Source organism: Necator americanus, chromosome V, assembly GCF_031761385.1.
Source record: "Necator americanus strain Aroian chromosome V, whole genome shotgun sequence".
NCBI classification, from domain to species: Eukaryota; Metazoa; Nematoda; class Chromadorea; order Rhabditida; family Ancylostomatidae; genus Necator; species Necator americanus.
Window position 1 is genome coordinate 29,732,703 of NC_087375.1, and position 17,868 is coordinate 29,750,570.

General features: G+C 42.8%; 2 protein-coding genes across 4 annotated transcripts; one reads left to right on the forward strand and one right to left on the reverse strand.

Annotated features, from left to right (window-relative positions):
• Positions 1–769: 769 nt before the first annotated feature.
• RB195_015632 (uncharacterized protein) lies at positions 770–12,492 on the reverse strand (the record flags this gene model as incomplete). 2 transcript variants are annotated; one of them, XM_064206432.1, is made up of 10 exons in its annotated part: positions 770–784; positions 1,056–1,077; positions 1,163–1,213; positions 3,056–3,183; positions 3,380–3,525; positions 3,593–3,713; positions 3,803–3,957; positions 4,942–5,072; positions 5,145–5,278; positions 7,769–7,858. In XM_064206432.1, the coding sequence occupies 10 exons, from the start codon at positions 7,856–7,858 to the stop codon at positions 770–772; spliced, it is 993 nt and encodes a 330-aa protein (XP_064062313.1). The 2 variants fall into 2 exon arrangements, with proteins under 2 accessions (XP_064062313.1, XP_013299402.2); XM_013443948.2 differs by lacking the exons at positions 770–784; positions 5,145–5,278; positions 7,769–7,858 and adding exons at positions 10,184–10,343; positions 12,351–12,492 and having other exon boundaries at positions 1,060–1,213.
• Positions 9,730–17,862, forward strand: RB195_015633 (uncharacterized protein; the record flags this gene model as incomplete). 2 transcript variants are annotated; one of them, XM_064206434.1, is made up of 11 exons in its annotated part: positions 9,730–9,803; positions 12,382–12,472; positions 12,549–12,570; positions 12,635–12,726; positions 12,791–12,940; positions 13,035–13,188; positions 15,966–16,036; positions 16,134–16,248; positions 17,052–17,146; positions 17,659–17,739; positions 17,836–17,862. In XM_064206434.1, the coding sequence occupies 11 exons, from the start codon at positions 9,730–9,732 to the stop codon at positions 17,860–17,862; spliced, it is 972 nt and encodes a 323-aa protein (XP_064062314.1). The 2 variants fall into 2 exon arrangements, with proteins under 2 accessions (XP_064062314.1, XP_064062315.1); XM_064206433.1 differs by lacking the exons at positions 9,730–9,803; positions 12,382–12,472 and having other exon boundaries at positions 12,550–12,726.
• Between the last annotated feature and the right edge of the window lie 6 nt (positions 17,863–17,868).

A 17,868-nucleotide genomic window follows, 5' to 3' on the forward strand; every position in this document is an offset into this window, starting at 1 on the left:
ACTTTGTCCTTTTTGTTGTTTAGTGGGTGGTGAGAAAGGCAAATGAATACGAACAAATAAAATGTCTTTTATTAATTGAAAGTTCAAGCTATTTGCGCGAAAAGTTTACTACCTGTAGGAAAAAATTCAAGGCGAAAAGTATAAAAGTGCTGTGGAGATCTGTAAAGCAAGTGGAGCTGCATCTTTTGGTGCTAATGATATATAAAAGCCCGATCACAGAATACATCACATAGTAACCAAATCATAAACAAAATGTGTGAAACAAAGAAACAAAGGAAATGCAGAAAATAAAGATGTAAAGTAATAGAAAAAGGGAGGAAGCTAGAAATAGGCCACTTACTATTTCGCAAAATAATATGTGGTCAATCAATCATTAGGAACAATAACGAGGAGAATCAAATTATCACATATGAATTCTTGTGTTCATTGCACAACAAAATGAGTAACGTTAAGTTATAATTCAGCTTTCGAAAAGGTGACCGTTACTCTAATCAGAATTGTTGCTCCAGAAGGAGCTTCAAAGCTTTAAGGTGGAAGTTTACATGTAGCGAACTGACATTAGCACAACAGTGAAGAAGATGTTAGCTATCAGCTTGGAGTAAGAAATTTATCAAGAAGGGAGACAATACGCAGATTGAAAAGATCTAAATGAGAACCTATATGGAGAGCACAATTTGTGGAACAAAATAGAACATTCAACAAAGAAATGAACCTATCGCGTAGCTATAGCTTCTCAACATTATAATGACAAAAGAAAACTCCACTTTGACTAGACCAGAGATCCCTGCAATCAAAGAAATCAATGAAAGGGACGAAAGTGACTCTAATGAATGACCATTACATTTTTATGAGCGAAAGTTTTCTTTTATTGGGAAGCAATTAATAGTTTAATGAATTCAAATATTATACTTTAGTAGTGGAATAATTTCACTTCAATTGTTTCAATCTATTTCAACAGAGAGCGCTCTACCAACAAATATTAGTTCTACTTCACTGAATTAAACTTATGTCATATTTGAAAAAAAAAACTTTTCTTGATCCATCTAAAAACAAACCCTATCAGGTAGAGGGTTCCAACTGTTTCATCTTATCCTCCCAGTATTTGATTTTCATCTCTGTTAGATAGCGCTTCCTTTCAACGAGTTCCAATTCAGCGTCTAACAAGCGATGTCTCTTCTCGATTATTTCGTCTGGGTCTTCTTCTGCGGCTCGTCTGTAACAGAGGAGTGTACCCTAGGAGAGATACTTCCATCAGCGAAAACTTTAGAAGAAAGAGAGCATTTAATTCTAGTTAATTTAATTACAAGATTCATTCCGCACCGCCACACCGGGTTGTGTAATATTCCCATGACTGACATATTATTCCGTTTTCTTTTCGAAACTGCACTACTGATCACATTTTTCTGTTTCGTTAACAACTATCTCAGCGTCATGAATAGCTTATCACATTATGACAACACAGAAGCTTGCAACCATTTAGCTCGATTAGTGCGTAGTAGTGAAGCAAAGCATAAATGTTGTAAAATGTAGCTAACGAAAATGGACGCGTTAGCTATCGTTTGATAGAGTATAAAAGGTACTTCAAAGTGTAGGTTAGCAGGTACACCGAGCTAGTTCCTTTTCTGTCATCAAGCCGCGCAATTTCAAGCCGTCGTCACTCCACCTCCGCAACGTCATACTCTTTCTCCATCTATCTGGCTAAGAACTCGCAGTTATCGATAGACGTCTGAAGACAGTTTACAAGGAGCACGTCCCCGCTAGAAGTACGTCTACAACTGGCAATCGAAGTTCGAGTCGGGTGACTATTCCATCGAAGATGAAGACCGTTCGGAACGCCCGATGGAGTTGGATTTGGAGTTGTTGTGGAAAGAGATGGAAGCCGATCCGTGTCACACCACTCGCGAACCGAGAGTCGCTCTTGGGGTGAGTGAAACCACAAATGTTGAAGTCAATTGGCAAGATGCGAAAACTAGGTTGATAGGTACCACATGCTCTTACCCAGTACGACATGGACGCGCTAATATGACACTTTCTCTCCTCACGCTCAAGCGCACCCACACGTGGATTGAGCACCTAGTCACCGGGGATGAGAAGTGGATACCATATTCTAACATTCGCCGACGTCCCCAATGGGTTGACAAATATGCGGATGCAGAAGACGTCCCTAAACTCAACGTACACGCCAAAAAGATTATGCTCTGCATCTGGTGGAGCGTACACGGCGTCGAATACTGGGAGCTGCTCGCTGAGGGATGCACTGTGACCGCAGACGTCTACGTTGAGCAACTGAGGAATTTGAAGACAAAGCTCGAAAATGCAAGCCCGCAGCAGCGCGAAGTCTACTTCCAGCACGACAACACTCAGTCACACATTGGAAAATGACCAAGGCTGAACTGAAGAAGTTCTGCTGGACCATTTCACCACATCCACCGTATTCCCCAGATCTGGCTCCCTCGGATTACCACTTTTTTTCCTATATCCAACGTCATCTGGATGGTCAAGACTCCCAAACCCGCGACGACATCAAAAAAGCACTCGAGTAGTTTTTCAAAGACCAGCCCCTAGCGTTCTAGAGCAAGGGCATTTACGGGCATTTACGATCTGCCTAAATGTTGACAGAAAACCATGGATACCAATGGGGCATAATTCGAAATCCGAGAACTTTCGACTCAACCTAATAGTTGGGGAGGAGGGGGGAGGGGCGTAGCAATTATCAATCAATCGGGGTTCTAAGACCTAAGTATTAGTTTTAGAGGATCTATGACGTGTAAGCTAAAGTTATTAAAAGAAAAAAGTTATTTAGAGTGTCGAAAAATAATGGCGCCAATAAGTGCCTCCCACATTCCCAAATTATGCATTTTCCCCCATAAATGTGTCCTCTTTGCATCCATGTTTGTTTCTCGTTTCGGTCCGTAACTAGTTCGCCCACTTTGCCCACTCACTCTCACATTCCCGTCGCATTCACCCATTTTCCACCAACACTTCACATATTCACGCATTAGTAAGTGTTTTACGGAAAAAAAAATCAGGAAGGATGAAAAGAAAAAGAAACTACTTCTTGCATCTACTCATAGCAGATGGAGCAGGGATCTGGTTCTTGAACGGCATCACTGGCACCACGAGGGGTGAGTCAAGAATGTGTGATGCAGTGGAGGTAACGGTTATTCCTCGCCTTGATGTGTTCTAAAATAACAACCAAATTCCACGAGAACAAAGAACTATTTTGTGCATAGAAAAGAGAGATCAAGTCGTCTTCTGACTAGAAAAAAGTAGCAACGAAAGAATAAGAAAATCATTACAGTGATCTCTTACAGTGCAAATCACCATATTACGGATAAAAAACACATGTGAAGCTAGAATAGTTGCTCGATATTCATACCTCTGTACCATCGGTAGGACTGGGCTCGATCTCAAGATCACCCTCTAAACATTCAATTTCATCTCCCTCCAGATTTCCCCCAAAGGAACTCAAAGATTCGTCTTTGATATCCCTCAAAAGATCGTAGAAGCGCATAGTACCTTCGCCTGAAAGTAAAGGTAGCTAATTCCCACAAGGCTTAGGAATCTACCGCAATCTGAAGGAGTTAGTCACCTGCACCGAAATCAAATCCATAGTCACTTTGAATTTTGTTGTACTCTTCACGTAGTTTCTTTTCAAGTGGTTTAAGATGACACGGTAATTCATCCCTACGTCCATTCTGGGCATTATCTCCCTAAAATGAGGAGAAACCTCTTCTTATACAGAGAAATCTCCAGCAACTCTCGAATGAGACAGGATTGAAAAATTAGATATCAATCTTACACTGCTATTGATAAATTTCCTGGTGATAATTATGCTTTTTTTGATCTTTTCGGCGACCTGTGCTGGTGAGCGCTCAGCAAACCCAAGCTGAGTTAACTGTCCTGCCCATCGTTCGTGCAACGCATCGCGAACGGCTTTCACACCTTTCTTCGACCCTGAAGAGATGTCCCTTCAAAGAAAAAAAAAAACAAAAATGGCTGTTGTTGAGCTACGAATATAGCTACGAATACACCTACAGACCAACACGTAATGGATATAGTTCGTGAATGCTTAATTTCCTCTCGTATGAGTTCTATGCAATGTCCCTCTTCAGTACAGTTGGGACGGTACGCACGAATGTTCTTAAGAAGCTGATAGGAAGCTGGATCCTCCTAGGCATTGACAGTCGGCGTACAACCTAATTTGCAGGAACTTGATGGACGTTACTGACGAGATTTCGGAAGGAAGTCGGAATTTTCGAGCATATCGCCTAAGAAGTTGGCCTATTACTAATCATCTTACTGCCAAGATTCGGAGTTTTCCAGAAAATTTAGAATCTATTGGCAGAAAAGAAAGTAAGCCAGATCAATTTACCATACAAAAAAACTCTTTACGTGCGTTAGAGTTCTGAAACGAAAACGCATAGAGCGGATGTGCGTAATGCTGTGCCTTATTGGCAAATATTTCAGGAGGGAAGACATCTAGAGAGAAAGTTGTCATGCATATTCGAAATAGACTAGAATCTAGATCTTAGAAGAGTATGCTCCTCACAGTTGAGCAGCGCAACAGTATGTACCGACTTGTTCCAAATACGTTTCCAATTGTCAGTGTATAAAAAAAACACCTTTTGCTCGGAATTAAAACAGAATAAAACGCAAAAACGACAAAAACGTCGAGACGGGTTAGTATAATTTATTACTGATGAAATTCACTCATAAAATTGAAACTGATGCGTGGACCGCAGCTACATCCGTCGAAACGTTATTGATGACGCATACACAGCGCACACATATTTTTGAACTATCGCGCACTAATTGTGTTGTTGTATCTCTAATTATTTATGGCAAGTCTATAAAATCCGTGGAATCGAAGAAGAAGGAAGTAAGCACACGGCCACGCCGAGAAAAAAGTCAGCACGTCAAAAAAGCTAATGTACTTACCATCCGAAAACTTGAAGTAGTAAGTGTCGTAGTGTTCCAGAAACAAACTAATGACGAGAATATTCTCTTGTGAGCACCAATTCACTGCTTTTTTACGTTTCTGTGCAGGATCCATATCATCCGGGCGTCTTCTGTAATTAATCGCACGTAGAATGCACCTTGTTGTTGTTGTTGTTGTTCGAGAAGACATATTGATAGCCTACTGTAGAAGTGGCAACAACAGAGCGCTGGAACGTCGTCGTCGCTCGCTCGGAGTGCAGAGAGCGTGCGCCGCGCTATCCGTGACCCGCGAAGGACTTCGATCGATGTCACGTAGCCCGGGACGGGCCGAGCGAACCTAGCTGTCCCGCAAGGTCGACTGGCGCGCCGTCGTCGCCGTTTTTTGTTCCCTAGGAGACTGACGGGGTGGGAGGAAGGGAGGGAGGACATCCGGAGATTAGTGCTTCGGAGAATATGACCGTATATAGTGCGTAGAAGTTGGCGCATCTTCACTCCTCTCGGATTTGTGTGAATAGGGACGAGAAAGCGAGTGTATAGAGAATATTTCCGCGATAAATCACGGCGTTAACATCTCTGGTGGAAAACCGGATGCGATGGTTGTCGTAAAACGACATGGATGCTGCAATTACGATAGTATGTACGTTATTGCGAACGTGATTACGTAACGTCGTGTGCGGATGGTTGCAACAGTGCGCTATTCGCTGTTAGGAAGTAAAGAATGCTAGTATAGCACAGCGTTTTATGATCACTTGACGGATTTTGTGTACTTTCTGAATTCCTTCTCTTGCGTAGTCACAGATACCAGAAACCCATAAAAATGATCTCAACCTATTGCAAATCATGTGTGAAGACCACAGCTACCTGCTCATTGTTATCGTTTGCTTAGCGATCGATATTTTTTTCGCAAGAAAGAACATTGGATGGTTTCTGGTTTAGATTTGTCCTTTAATTTTATGTTATAGTGGTAAAGCGATGAGATAATGTCTGACTTATTTCTAACTTACGCGCGATCGATTCTGCGAGACGCAGGACTTTTTCGCTGCAAGACGCAGACGATTGGAGCGAGGGTCGAATTAATAGCGGGACAATATTTGATATAATTATTATAGAACCACAGATTCAAGTGTTTGTAGAGCTTGGTGTAGGAAGGTAGTTATATCTCCTGGTCCCCCAGTTCTCTTTTTTTTTCTGTGGCTATGCAAATCAGAAAGAAAACCTCAAGTTTGAAGATGTGCTTGGTTCTCATGTATGATAGACTTCCTAAGAGAAGGTTGGGAAGGTGAAAGCAATCAGTCTGTTTTGTTTCTTCAGCACATATGACAAATATCATAACATGTGCCATTTAACTGTTTCTCTTTTCTCGCATATTTCTGGAGAACAAAAAGAGGTTGAATATCACTTTCATAAACGACAAAAAGTACAAAGAAGTAGTTTCTTTAGTGTACAATTAGAAACATACTATTATCATGACCTTATTTGAACCATGGTGCGGTTAAAACTACCTGAAGCTGCTGCGCTCGAACCGCTACGGTTGAGCGCAATGGTTGGAATCCAATCAGGAAGAGGAGGAGGGGACCTTTACTAGCACTATCCACCGCTGTAGTCCGAGTAAAGCTAGCGTTGGTCCCACACCGACCGCAACCGCTTCTTCCGTCGCGCCGCCTCGAGCGCTGCCGTTTACGCAACTGCACCGAACGTCAGGTGGTTTGGGGCCGAGTATAGCAGAAGGAGAGTTCTTCCAAGTCGATGTTGTCTATATTATCCAAGATGGTCGACTCCGGCTCCGTAACAAGAAAGAGTAGGTTCAAGAAGCATGCCTTTTTCAGTTTGCGTTTCGTTCAATTTCCAAGCGAGTTTGTTATTTTTCCGTAGATTTTGTGGACTCCTTTCTACTTCACGCTGCCCTTATCTATCCCTTAGCAGAGTGCGACACCACTATGGAGCAATTAACGGAGGGCTCAGTGACACTGGTCGGCACATTGTCTCGTGTAGAACCTTGCCCTTGTAAAATGAGAGGGATCGGAGCGAATCGGTTGATTGCGCGTGGTCGCAGACGAGCGAATAATGGAAAGAAGGGCCAAACATTGAAAAAAGGAATATGAATGAAGAAAAAATAAGGGTGCTGAGATCCAAAGCATATTGAAAGATTAAAGACTAATGTTTTGAGGGTCATTTCCACCTTCACCCAAACCCATCACTACTAGGTTTGAGGTTAAGGTAATATATCTTTTTGTCACAATAGCAAGGACAATACCGCCCCTAATAGGAATTCTTCTAGCGGTCAATTGCTCATAATATAACATCCTTGGAGAAATTAGCATAAATCCAAGGACGAGTGAGATTATTTTGAGCACACTATACCCCGCCCCGTCTCCGAGAACAGTTCCCCGCTCTCCAAGGACAAAAACAAATTCAGAGAGTTGTGCTCTCCAAGGATAAGAACAAATCCAGAAGCACGGCAACCTTGAACTGATTGCGTACACCGTTCCGACTAAACATAAATTTTAACTAGCAATATATATGTTTAGTAGTTGAAACGTTGTCATTAATTATCGACTAATTACAACAGGGAATAATTTTCGAACAGGAGACCGCGATGCATCTGCTCCGGCACATGGACTCTGGTTTCTCTGCTCTTTGCCGATCAAACCGAATCGAATCAATTAAACGCCTATTATCGCCGTTCGGGCGGACATAAATGCCTGCGTCTGTAACCGTCTACTTCCTTCCTCAGAAAGTACAAATCCTCACGAGACAGTAATTATATAAAATTAGAAAAGAGAAAGAAATTGATAGGATCGAAATTTTCGGAAATTTGTTGTCATACTCGTGATGAGCACATGTCAAAGTTCAACTGGCAAGGTTTTGCCTTGTCTTTTTTGGACCAGAACTGTGCCCAGATCAACAAAATCGACATTGTCGAAGAGCAGACCAGTATCTGCGAATGAATCTGGTATCGAAAGATCTGCATTCAGTCTCGAAGTATATATGGACAAGATCGGTCCAAATCAATCCATTTTGTCCAGATTTGTTTGTGGAACATACATGCCTACGTACTCCCACTTATTCATACAGATCTGTTCGTTTGTATATATGTTTATATCTGTATATGGTCGATAGTCGAAAGAACGTTCGGGAACAGGTTGTACTGATTGGCGAGTTAGAAGAAAAAGTGAACCATGCTGCCGAAGCCAGTTGCTGGTCACTCGACTACTGGACTAATCGTTGGGAACTCTTGAATCATTTCTTCTCACTGATTCCTTGAGATCGCAATTTCGAAGGATTTCAATCTTATTCTATAAGTTAAAGATGGATTCGATCTATTTGCGTACAATTTCTGGTAAATCCTGTGATACTTCTGGTAGGTAGTCCCTCGATTTAACCGAAGACCATTGTCAGCAACAGTTCCACCTCGTCCTAAAAAAACCGTGGGTGCTCCTTGTTGATCTGAGATATTATGAGAAAAACATCCGCAGGCTATACAAACGAATCTCCAGAGAGTACGTGTTGTGGAAGACTCAGGATCTTCAACGTAGCAAAAAAAAAGAAGAAAGTTTACGGTAGTGATGTTTCAGTTGTTGGTAAAGAGGTTTACTAGCATTAGAAAATTAAGTTAAGCCTCAAAAAAATGACCGTGAATATCCCTTGGGTTTTGAGTTCCACCGAATACATGCGATTCAGTGTTCATTGGGAACCTCTTGAGTGAAAACAAACGGAATTCGACCGGTAGTTTTCACCACTATCGACATTATAAGTTCTGATCGCTCGTCAAACTTTGCAGATTCTACTTACTGTACAATCGGCGTGAAACGTGTTCCTCTCCATAGCATCCACGAAACTCTCCGAACATCTTTCTTCTTCCGTCTTTTAATGGCTTTTCGTTATTTCTTCGGCATATTACCGCGTTAATCGGATTGCATTATCTTAGTGAAATCCTTTTTCACTAGTTTTATTCTTTGTTTTGCTTCTAGGACACCTCTAAGATCTTAGTTTGTGAGAATTTAATTCCTGTCCAATTGTTTTGTGTATCTACATTCGATTTCCATCTTTCGTTGTCGTATTACATAGAAAAAACATTTTCTCGCTATGTAGTTTGAAGGTTTCTCTCGAGTCCGGAGCATTTCTGCATCTCCTCAGAGTCTTCAATTTGCAAAAATTGGACTTCTGCTCCACCTTTTGTGTAATGCGCCTAGTCAACCTTCTTCTAAGAGAGACTTTGAACTTTATTATGATTTTGATCACAAAAAGAACGCTGATAATGGAAAATTTCAGGAGAAATATGCGACAGAAATTTCTAGGAACTAGTGAAAAAAAAATCTTTGTTAAGACTACGTAAGGCTGTCCGTGCACTGTTTTGTGTAAAAGTAGTGGAGAGCTGTGAAAAGCATAAAAATAAAACAAAAAAAAAAGAAGTGAGCTACAGTTGTAAAAATAATTGTAGGATAGTGTTTAGTCATACACACTCATTGCTCAGTGATCGGCGGTCACAACCGTCAGAAGATCCAGGAAACTGGCTACAGTAGAGATTTTTTGTGACACTTCTTCTGATCTTATTGATAGTCAGTTCCTGCATTGCGGCCAGCGATTACCCTAGAGATTATCTCCCCCCCCCCTTTTACTCTGCACTCTGTGACTTTTTTGCACTATCAAAATGGAAAGCGTTCATTCGGAAGCGGGCAGGCCCCATTCCACCTTACTGCCCTGGAACACAGCGAGGGACACGACTCTGTCGAACACATTTTGTCACGAATTTTCACCCAAAAATGTGTCACGTGTGCGAGCGCGGGCATGTACGCCGTACCCGCCAGGGATGTTGAGACAGCGTCAGCAGCTCGTTCTTTGTCAACTCGCTCGCAGACGCGGTACGTATGCCTGCTCCTAGTTCTTGAAAGGTTGCTCGCACCTGGCAGGAAAATTCGATCAATAAGGCCGTTTGCTACGCAACGGAGATTTTATTAGGTAGATAAGAAAGTCTTGTCGGCTTTTTTTTTGAAAAGCATTCCTGATCGATGCCCATGGTTTATTAGGTGGTAGGCACATTGCGAAGAAGTCTCCATGTACGATTTTCGATGAACCTCGGCATGTTGATGTTCCAATAATTAGTATTTTTTATTGAGTCGGACACGAGGTTGTTACTATCCTCTATTCGAAGAGGAATGCCTTCTTTCCAAGAATGCCCCAGCATTTCGCGGGAACTCGCGCCCTATTTAAAGATGGTATTTGATTGCGCTAGTCACCTCACAACTGGTATCTAGCACCGTCAGGATAGTCAGCTGATCCTAAGGTACGATGTTCTCTTCTACTGGTAGCTATGAGACCCAACAGGAAACGTAGGACTTTCTTTGTTGGGCAGATAAAGCGTTTGATCGGAATAATCACGTTCGATTTCATCCTTCCAGGCTCTGAAGAAGGCGATATTGCCGAGACGTTAGCCATGAATAAAGGATAGTAACAACCTCGTGTTTGGCTCAATTAAAAAAAATCAATTATTGAAATATCATGTGGTAGTTATAGAACATTCTCTAAGATTTCCCGCAAAAAGTATAATGGTCACGATGTCAATTTCACAAGACCAGCTTGGAGCCATCATCTTCTATTAATGGCGTCGGGCCAGTGGAGCGCCTGCAGCAGTCCGCAACATCGATAGCGCTTTAGGGGAGGGCACCGTCTCCACACTGTGAAGGAGGAGATTGTTGTACTAGCTGTTTCCGCAAGAATACATGATCACTGTCCCGCTCAACTCCAAAAACGCGGGGAAGTTGCTCAAGAAAAGTGCCCGAGATTAGCTCTGGTACATCTCCCTATGATAAAGCGAGACTCCACATAGCTAAGAAGGCGCATCAAGAAATCGAAGAGCTATGCTGGGACATAGAACCCCATTATTATACATTATTATCTATTCTCTTGACGTAGCCCCCATTGACTATCACTTACTCCATTCTCTTAATGGCAGCATACCAGGAATCTGACGTAGCGATGGATGCTGCTGGACAAGATAGGGATGGGGTTGTAGATTGCGGGATCAGGGGTGGTTCCGTTGATTTCTCTCTAATCGTCGTAAGAAACGGCGTGGAAGAAGACGTTTTTTTAAGACGATTTCAGTTGCAACGCGCCACCCTTGTACACGCGCCGCATCCGGCTGCGTAGCAGTCGGAAGCCAGTGAGTGCTTCTAGACCGCCTATTCAAGTGAAACCAGTGAATGTGTTGCTGAGGGGACTATAACGTATACGTGGAAGAGCGTTCTACCGTTCCTCGTAGGCCTTTAAAGGCAGCATAACACAAATTTGACGTGGTGAGGGAAAAGCTAGAGATGGGGATGTAGTAGCAGTATCCGGGGTGGTTCCGTTCATCTCTCTCTAATAGTCGTAAAAAGCAGAACGGAAGAAGTCATTTTTTACGACGATTTCAGTAGGAACAGGTCATCCTTGTGCCCTCAGCGTCCCCCATCCGCGTCCACTAGCGAGCGGTCGAAGATTAATGAGGCCTCTTCACCACTCTATTCAAGTAAAGCCAATGACTAGGCTGCTGAGGAGATTGGAACGTGTACGTAGAGGCCTGACCGCTCGCTCGTGAACGCGGCGCGTTCCTACTGAAATCTTTGTAAAAAACATGATGGAAGAGCCGGTTTTTACGATAATTGAAGAGAGATGAGCGAAACCACTCCGGATTTCGCATTCTACAACTCCATCCACAGCTTTTCCTGCGTATGATCTCACTGGGTCAGATTCGTGGTATGCTGCTTTAAGGCTTTCTTGGCTAGGAAAATTTTCACCAAGCTCGACGACATCAATAAGTGGATCGCGGACTTCTTCGCCTCTTATCTTCCAGAGTTCCGGGAGAAGGGGATTGTTGAACTACTCATAAGGTGGAACACTGTGCTAAGTAACAAAGACGACTATATTATTGATTGACCTCTGTTGTGTACCTAATCAAAAAGTAAAGAAAAAATTACAAAACTGACCAGGCTTTCCTATCAACCTAATTCCTAACCTTGGTGATGGACTTGAAGGAAAATCTGTAGTGGGTGTTTGAGAAAGAACCTTATCGACTGATAAGTGTGATGCGTTGCACGACTGGTTCTGAAGTGCCTGCACCAAAAAAGAATCCAGTGTACTGCTGAGTCTATGAAAATCCAGATATGATGGAAAGTTGATCTCTAAACGTTCTTCACTGGCGTCTTTAATACCAGAGGTTTCTTCAATAGAAAAAACTCTCAAAACTTTCTCGAGGAAGGGAGAAAGTGAAAAGAAAAGATGAAATTAGGTGTGGTGTGAATGCAGCATTTAGGTGAGAATAAAAGCAAATTTAATGGCTTTATTCCTTCTGTTTCTGAATGAAACGACTGCAAAGCCCTTTCTTCTTCCGATTCTTACTCATAGTCTCGTCTAGCTCACCGTATCATACTTACTTTTATTTTTACTGTACCAATATTTGCATAGCTCGTCCTCCACAATCGATGGAAGTCCTGGTTTACCACTGAGTTTACCATCGGGCGAAGGGGTGGCAGTCCTGCTGACTCCCTTCAACGATGTGAGCGATTTGCTCATCATATCTTTATCGGTTTCCTCCAAGTGTATGTGGAATAAGCTACAATCACCACTTTCAGAATGAACCTTTTCCTTATATTGGTTTTATGTGTATCACTGCTATCATCAGCCCCAGTTCTCCACCTGGAGCCAGGAAAAGTGTTAGGATTCGATTATCAAACTAAGAAAGGGAATTACGCGGAAGTGTTCCTCAACATACCATACGCTTCACCTCCTATAGGTGATCTGAGGTTTGAGGTAATCTCTTTTATCCATGAAAATCCTTCGAGTTAATAGTATCCCAGTGGCTCATTGTTTTCAGAAGCCTATTCCTCCGAAGCCATGGGAGGTTATTCGCAATGGTACGAATTTTGGCACGTCTTGTCATCCTATCGCGAAGGAAGCCATCTTTCCACCCGCACACCCGAGCGAGGATTGTCTTACGCTCAATATAATTCGACCAAAGAAGGAGGTACTTTGATGATGAAAGATGCAAAATAAATTTACACTTTCTGTGTTATTGTTCTTAAATTCCTTCAATATGTCACTTAGTTGCTGCGATTCAGGCTCCACCTGAAGGGTTCCCTATTTTGTTTTGGATTCATGGAGGAGCATACGAAATTGGCTCGGCCCATATGTATGGTTACAAAGGATTTGCAGACATCTATGTAGCTCACGACATCATCGTGGTCGCAGTACAATATCGTCTTGGTGTTTACGGTAAGGACCCTATGTAAAATAGCGTTAAAAGATATAGTATAGTTAGTGGAAAGTGCGAATTCCTTGTTCTGCTTAGTTCAGAAGCATTTATAGATACGCTCGCTGAGAAGTTACTTGGCAAAAAACGAGTTTTTCAACTCCAACTGACTCTTCTTTTCGTTGAATATTGCTAGGAAGCGAAAAGCTGCAAATTCCTTGTTAAGAGTGATAGTCGAGTTTTTTTTTCTAAAAGTAGTATTATTTTGAAGAGAGGGAGTAGCGCAGTCGGTAAAGTCTCCAGCGATCCACCTGTATCACCTGTGCTCCCGTTGTTTATCGTTTTGCTCGAGCGGGCCCCAGTAAAACTTCCATTTGTCCTGATTGCGTGCAAGTGTTGCCCAGTGGGACTCGAAGAGCGTTCTATTTTTCTTTGAAGGACTTTTCAAAAAGGTCTGACCATGGGACTGTATTTTTCTTTGAAGGACTTCTTAAAGAGGTCTATGGTCAGCAGTTTTCTTGCGGTGCGTTTGATGTCGCGTGGTATCCAGTTGCTTTGGTGCAACGGCTATCGTTAAAACGCATCGCGTGTCCGGCCCTCTTAATTTAACCTCCCTTGGCATGTGCGGCAGCATCTCTGACCTTCGATCGGTGACGTAGGAGCGGACTTCGACTCCCTTCTTTCACTTGCGTGAAGCGTGATGCTCCTGGCATCGCCTTCACAATTCCACGTTCTATGACGCTCAACGTATTTTCCTCTTGTTTACGAAACACCCACGTTTTTGAAGAGTACTTCAATGCAGGAAAAACGGTGGTGTTGAATAGGTATACACGAAGCCGGATGTTCATAGTCCTCTTCACTACATCGTCGATGGTATTCTGTGCTGCCAAAGCCGCTCGTTTCCTTTTGCCCAGCTAGGAGGTCAGATCGTTCATCATCTTGATTTCCCGATCAAAAGGGCAAGGGCTCAAGGGCATCAGAAATCCATCCGTTCCTCATGAACACCGTCTTGTCTAGATTCATCTGAAGACCGGTCTTTTTAAATGTTTCATCTTCGGCCTGCAGCCATTCCGCTTGATTGATGCTTAATATTATTAAAACGATGTCATCAGTTAAACGAAGATGGTGTAAATGCCTGTTGTCAACCTTCATTCCTATGTTATCCCATTCCAATCATCGCACCGCGTTCTCGAGAGTGGCATTGAATACACTGGAAGTTCGTGAAAAGAGGTGTTTATCAGGGTGAGATTGTGACACCCTCAAGAACTCCTCTCTTCACGTCGATTATAACATCAGTGTAGAATGCGGAAATGTTGGTCGTGAAATTGTTATACAACTCACGAAGTATCTTTGTGTATGGAGTAGGCACGCCTTGGTTGTTCAAGGCCAACATGACCGCTTCGGTCTCAACTGTATCAGAGGCTTTCTTCAAATCGATGAAAGTGTGACATAGCGGCATCTTGTACTCTCGCACGATCCATAAGGGATTCAGGTCCGCCCTTTCGCAAAAGGGGTCGATAAATTGGTACCTGACTTGGCTGGGAGGGTAAAAACACTGTTTTACACATCGACCAGCCCCCGCAAGTCGCTGTATAGAGTAGGTACAATTTCTGAACCTCGAACGATTCCGAATTGAAGTGAACGTGGTGGCGCATCACAAGCGCGTCGATGAATCTCAGACACTATATCCTTCATTCTTAAAAAGTAGAATTTAGGAGGGTAACAAAAGCTAGATGAGGACGATCTGTATCATAATCTGAGAAGTAGAAATTATTTTAACAAAACTTCGAATGTCTCTTCATAGTGTTTCACACGTAAACGTATAATAAAAAACTCTACAAGCTTAAATGAGAAAAACTGCTTCTCTTCCATATATACGTTAATATGCAATATTCATAGTTTTCCAAAAAAAAAAAGCGATCTTTGTGTCTTGTGGTATCTCTATCCGAAGGTTATACCGTACTCGTGTCACGGAACTTAAGCAGCTTCCTACTTCGTCCTGTGTAGATTTAGGATGTAGATGTTGACCAAGGTACTCAACTATAATTTTCGAAACAAATTTCTTTATTTTCTCATCTAAGCAATGTGACATTCTGGTGCAACCTAGATAATTTTTGTGTTTTTTACAGTCGAATCAAAACGAATTGAAGCCTCGTCAATTGCGCAAGCGGATGAGCAGGGGTCACTTTGAGATGGGATTCGAGATAACCCTTGCTCATCTCTGCAGTGTGACAGGGAGGTCCAGCGCAATTGCTTACGTAGTTGCACCGTACTTGTGGTCATTTTGATCCGAATGTCTGATTTTCGTTGGCTGGGACGGCAAACTCATTTGCTCTGCTCTTAATGAGCGGTTTTTTCTTCCGAAGGCATCACTCCACGAATCAGAGGTGGTACGGATTTCAGATGGAGTATTCGTATACGGGATCGTAGGTTATGGAAAAGGGGGTGATTCCGTCCATTTCTCCCTGTATCAGTGGAAACGGACAGCCCCGCAAACGCTGTATCTTATGACGTCCTCAACTGCAGCGCGCCATCCTTGCGCCGCCTCCCGCCTGCGATTCGTCCGAATTGGTTTTCAACGAATCGCAGGCGGGGCGCGGTTGGACGTAGCGCAAAAGTTGCGCATTGCAACACAAGCCGTCATAAGAAACAGCATTTGCACTGATATAAGAAATGGACAGAATCATTCCCTCTCCATAATCTACGACGATTCTTATGATGAACACTCCACTTGAAATCCGTTCCATCTCAGATTCATGGGGTGATGCCTTTAATCTTCCTTTGTAAAATTTCATTGAAGGATTCTTCTCTACCGGTGACTCTCGCATTCCCGGAAACCTGGGCCTTTTCGACATGGCTGAGGCGATTAAGGTAAGAATACATAGCAGAGCAATAATCTTTGGTCCCACGTGGTCAGTGCCAAAATTTTCAAATTATTTTTTTCCCACAAATAGTGCGTTTTTTAAAGTTTGTGCATGCAAATGCCAAGAATTTTGGAGGAGACGTTTCCCGATTTACGGTTTTTGGGCACAGCGCTGGTTCTGCAGCCGCTGGTCAACTAATACTCAGTTCACTGACTAGGGGTAAGTTATCCATAAGTTTCCTAAGAACTATTCACTTTATCTTAAATTAGATTCGAACTGTGCAGTTACTAAGGAAAGAAATTGGGACATGCCGAAGAGTTCTGAACTCGAGCTTGCGCAGTCAATGCCTCAACTGATTATAGATGGGTCAAACTGAAATGAAGCATCGACAGTTGCGTAAACGGCTCCGCGAGAAGCAGCGCGGTGGAGCGTAGCTGTTGGGATCGTGTGAGGATCCTCGCTACCCCACCCATCTCTGCAATTCGCCATGGTCCCTCCTCGATGCCAGCCGCTGTCTCCACCGCACCACTTCGAGCGCAGCCGCTTACGCAACTGTCTGTGCTTCGCGTCGTTTTGACCCATACTTTAGTTTTTTTGACCATACTTTATTTCACTTCCAAGGGAGTTCAATAGGTGCAGACGGATGTATGCAGATAGTAAGCAGAACTTCTGCGGAAATTTTTTTTGTGAGAGATTTTGTGAGGGCGTATCACATTTTGTCGGACGTGTTTGCGGTCAGTCTCGCGCTCTTATGTTCCTGAATGCTCCTGAAGTCGTAAAATCCTGCGGTTTGGGCAGTTGAGTGTTTTCACCGCGATGCTTGTTTATGTTTTGCAACTTCACCGCTCCTACCTACTCGTGGACATACCTCATTCTCGGAAATTTTACAGAACATTTACGTTAGACTTTTCTGGTTACATTCAGAGAGGTGGTTATCCAAAGTTGTACTGTGCACAGATTTGTGATTAGTAGGATTTACTTCGGATGTATCTCCTTGAAAGGAGTCCCATATTTTTTTTCAGACTACGTTACTCGTTCGATTGAAATGTCTGGTTCTCCATGGATGTCAACCGCGCTTGGAAGTGGTGTCGTGAATAATTCAATGAAATTAGCACAGGTAAGTAGGTAGGTTTCTTGCGGTGGATGTGCGCAGTCGGTACGATGTTCGACTGTGACTGCAAAGTCGATGGTTTGAACCCTAGGCTTGATTGAGCCCTTTATCCTTCCGTAGTTGATAAACTGAAACCAAATTGGTCTGGGAGGGTAAAATCACTGTGTTGGCACTCCTCGCAAGTCATTTTACGGCGGCACACGCATTTATAATACCTCAAAAGATTGCTTTACGCGCTCCTTCTGAAATAGAAGTGACAAGAAGGCCACAAGATCGGGCTAGAGGTGGTCACATCACTGTTGTACGAATGAACTTTTAAGTAAGTTGGTGAGAAAAAAACCTCCATCATAATATTGCGTTATGCCAATGGGTTTGCTGTCGTTCTTACGTTGTCACTTTATTTCACTTTATTTAAGCTAGAAATTTTTTTTCTAGGATTCCAGTACTGTAGTTCTTTCTGCGTGCATCTGTGTTTCTCAAGGAACTTCTGGAAAATTTTGAAGTCGTCAACTGTTTAGGCGCTGGGTTGCGGTGCAGATGTAAAAAATTGCATGAAGCAAAAGACTGTGGAAGAAATTTACGAAGGCATCAAAAAAGTGGTAATTCTTTTTTGATATAATGTAAATATGAGGCTGGCGTGACTGTCAAAACACTAATTCGTGTATATTTCATGGTACTACACCGCACAGCCTTAGGTCTGTGAGATGGTCTCCAGTGATTGACGGCGA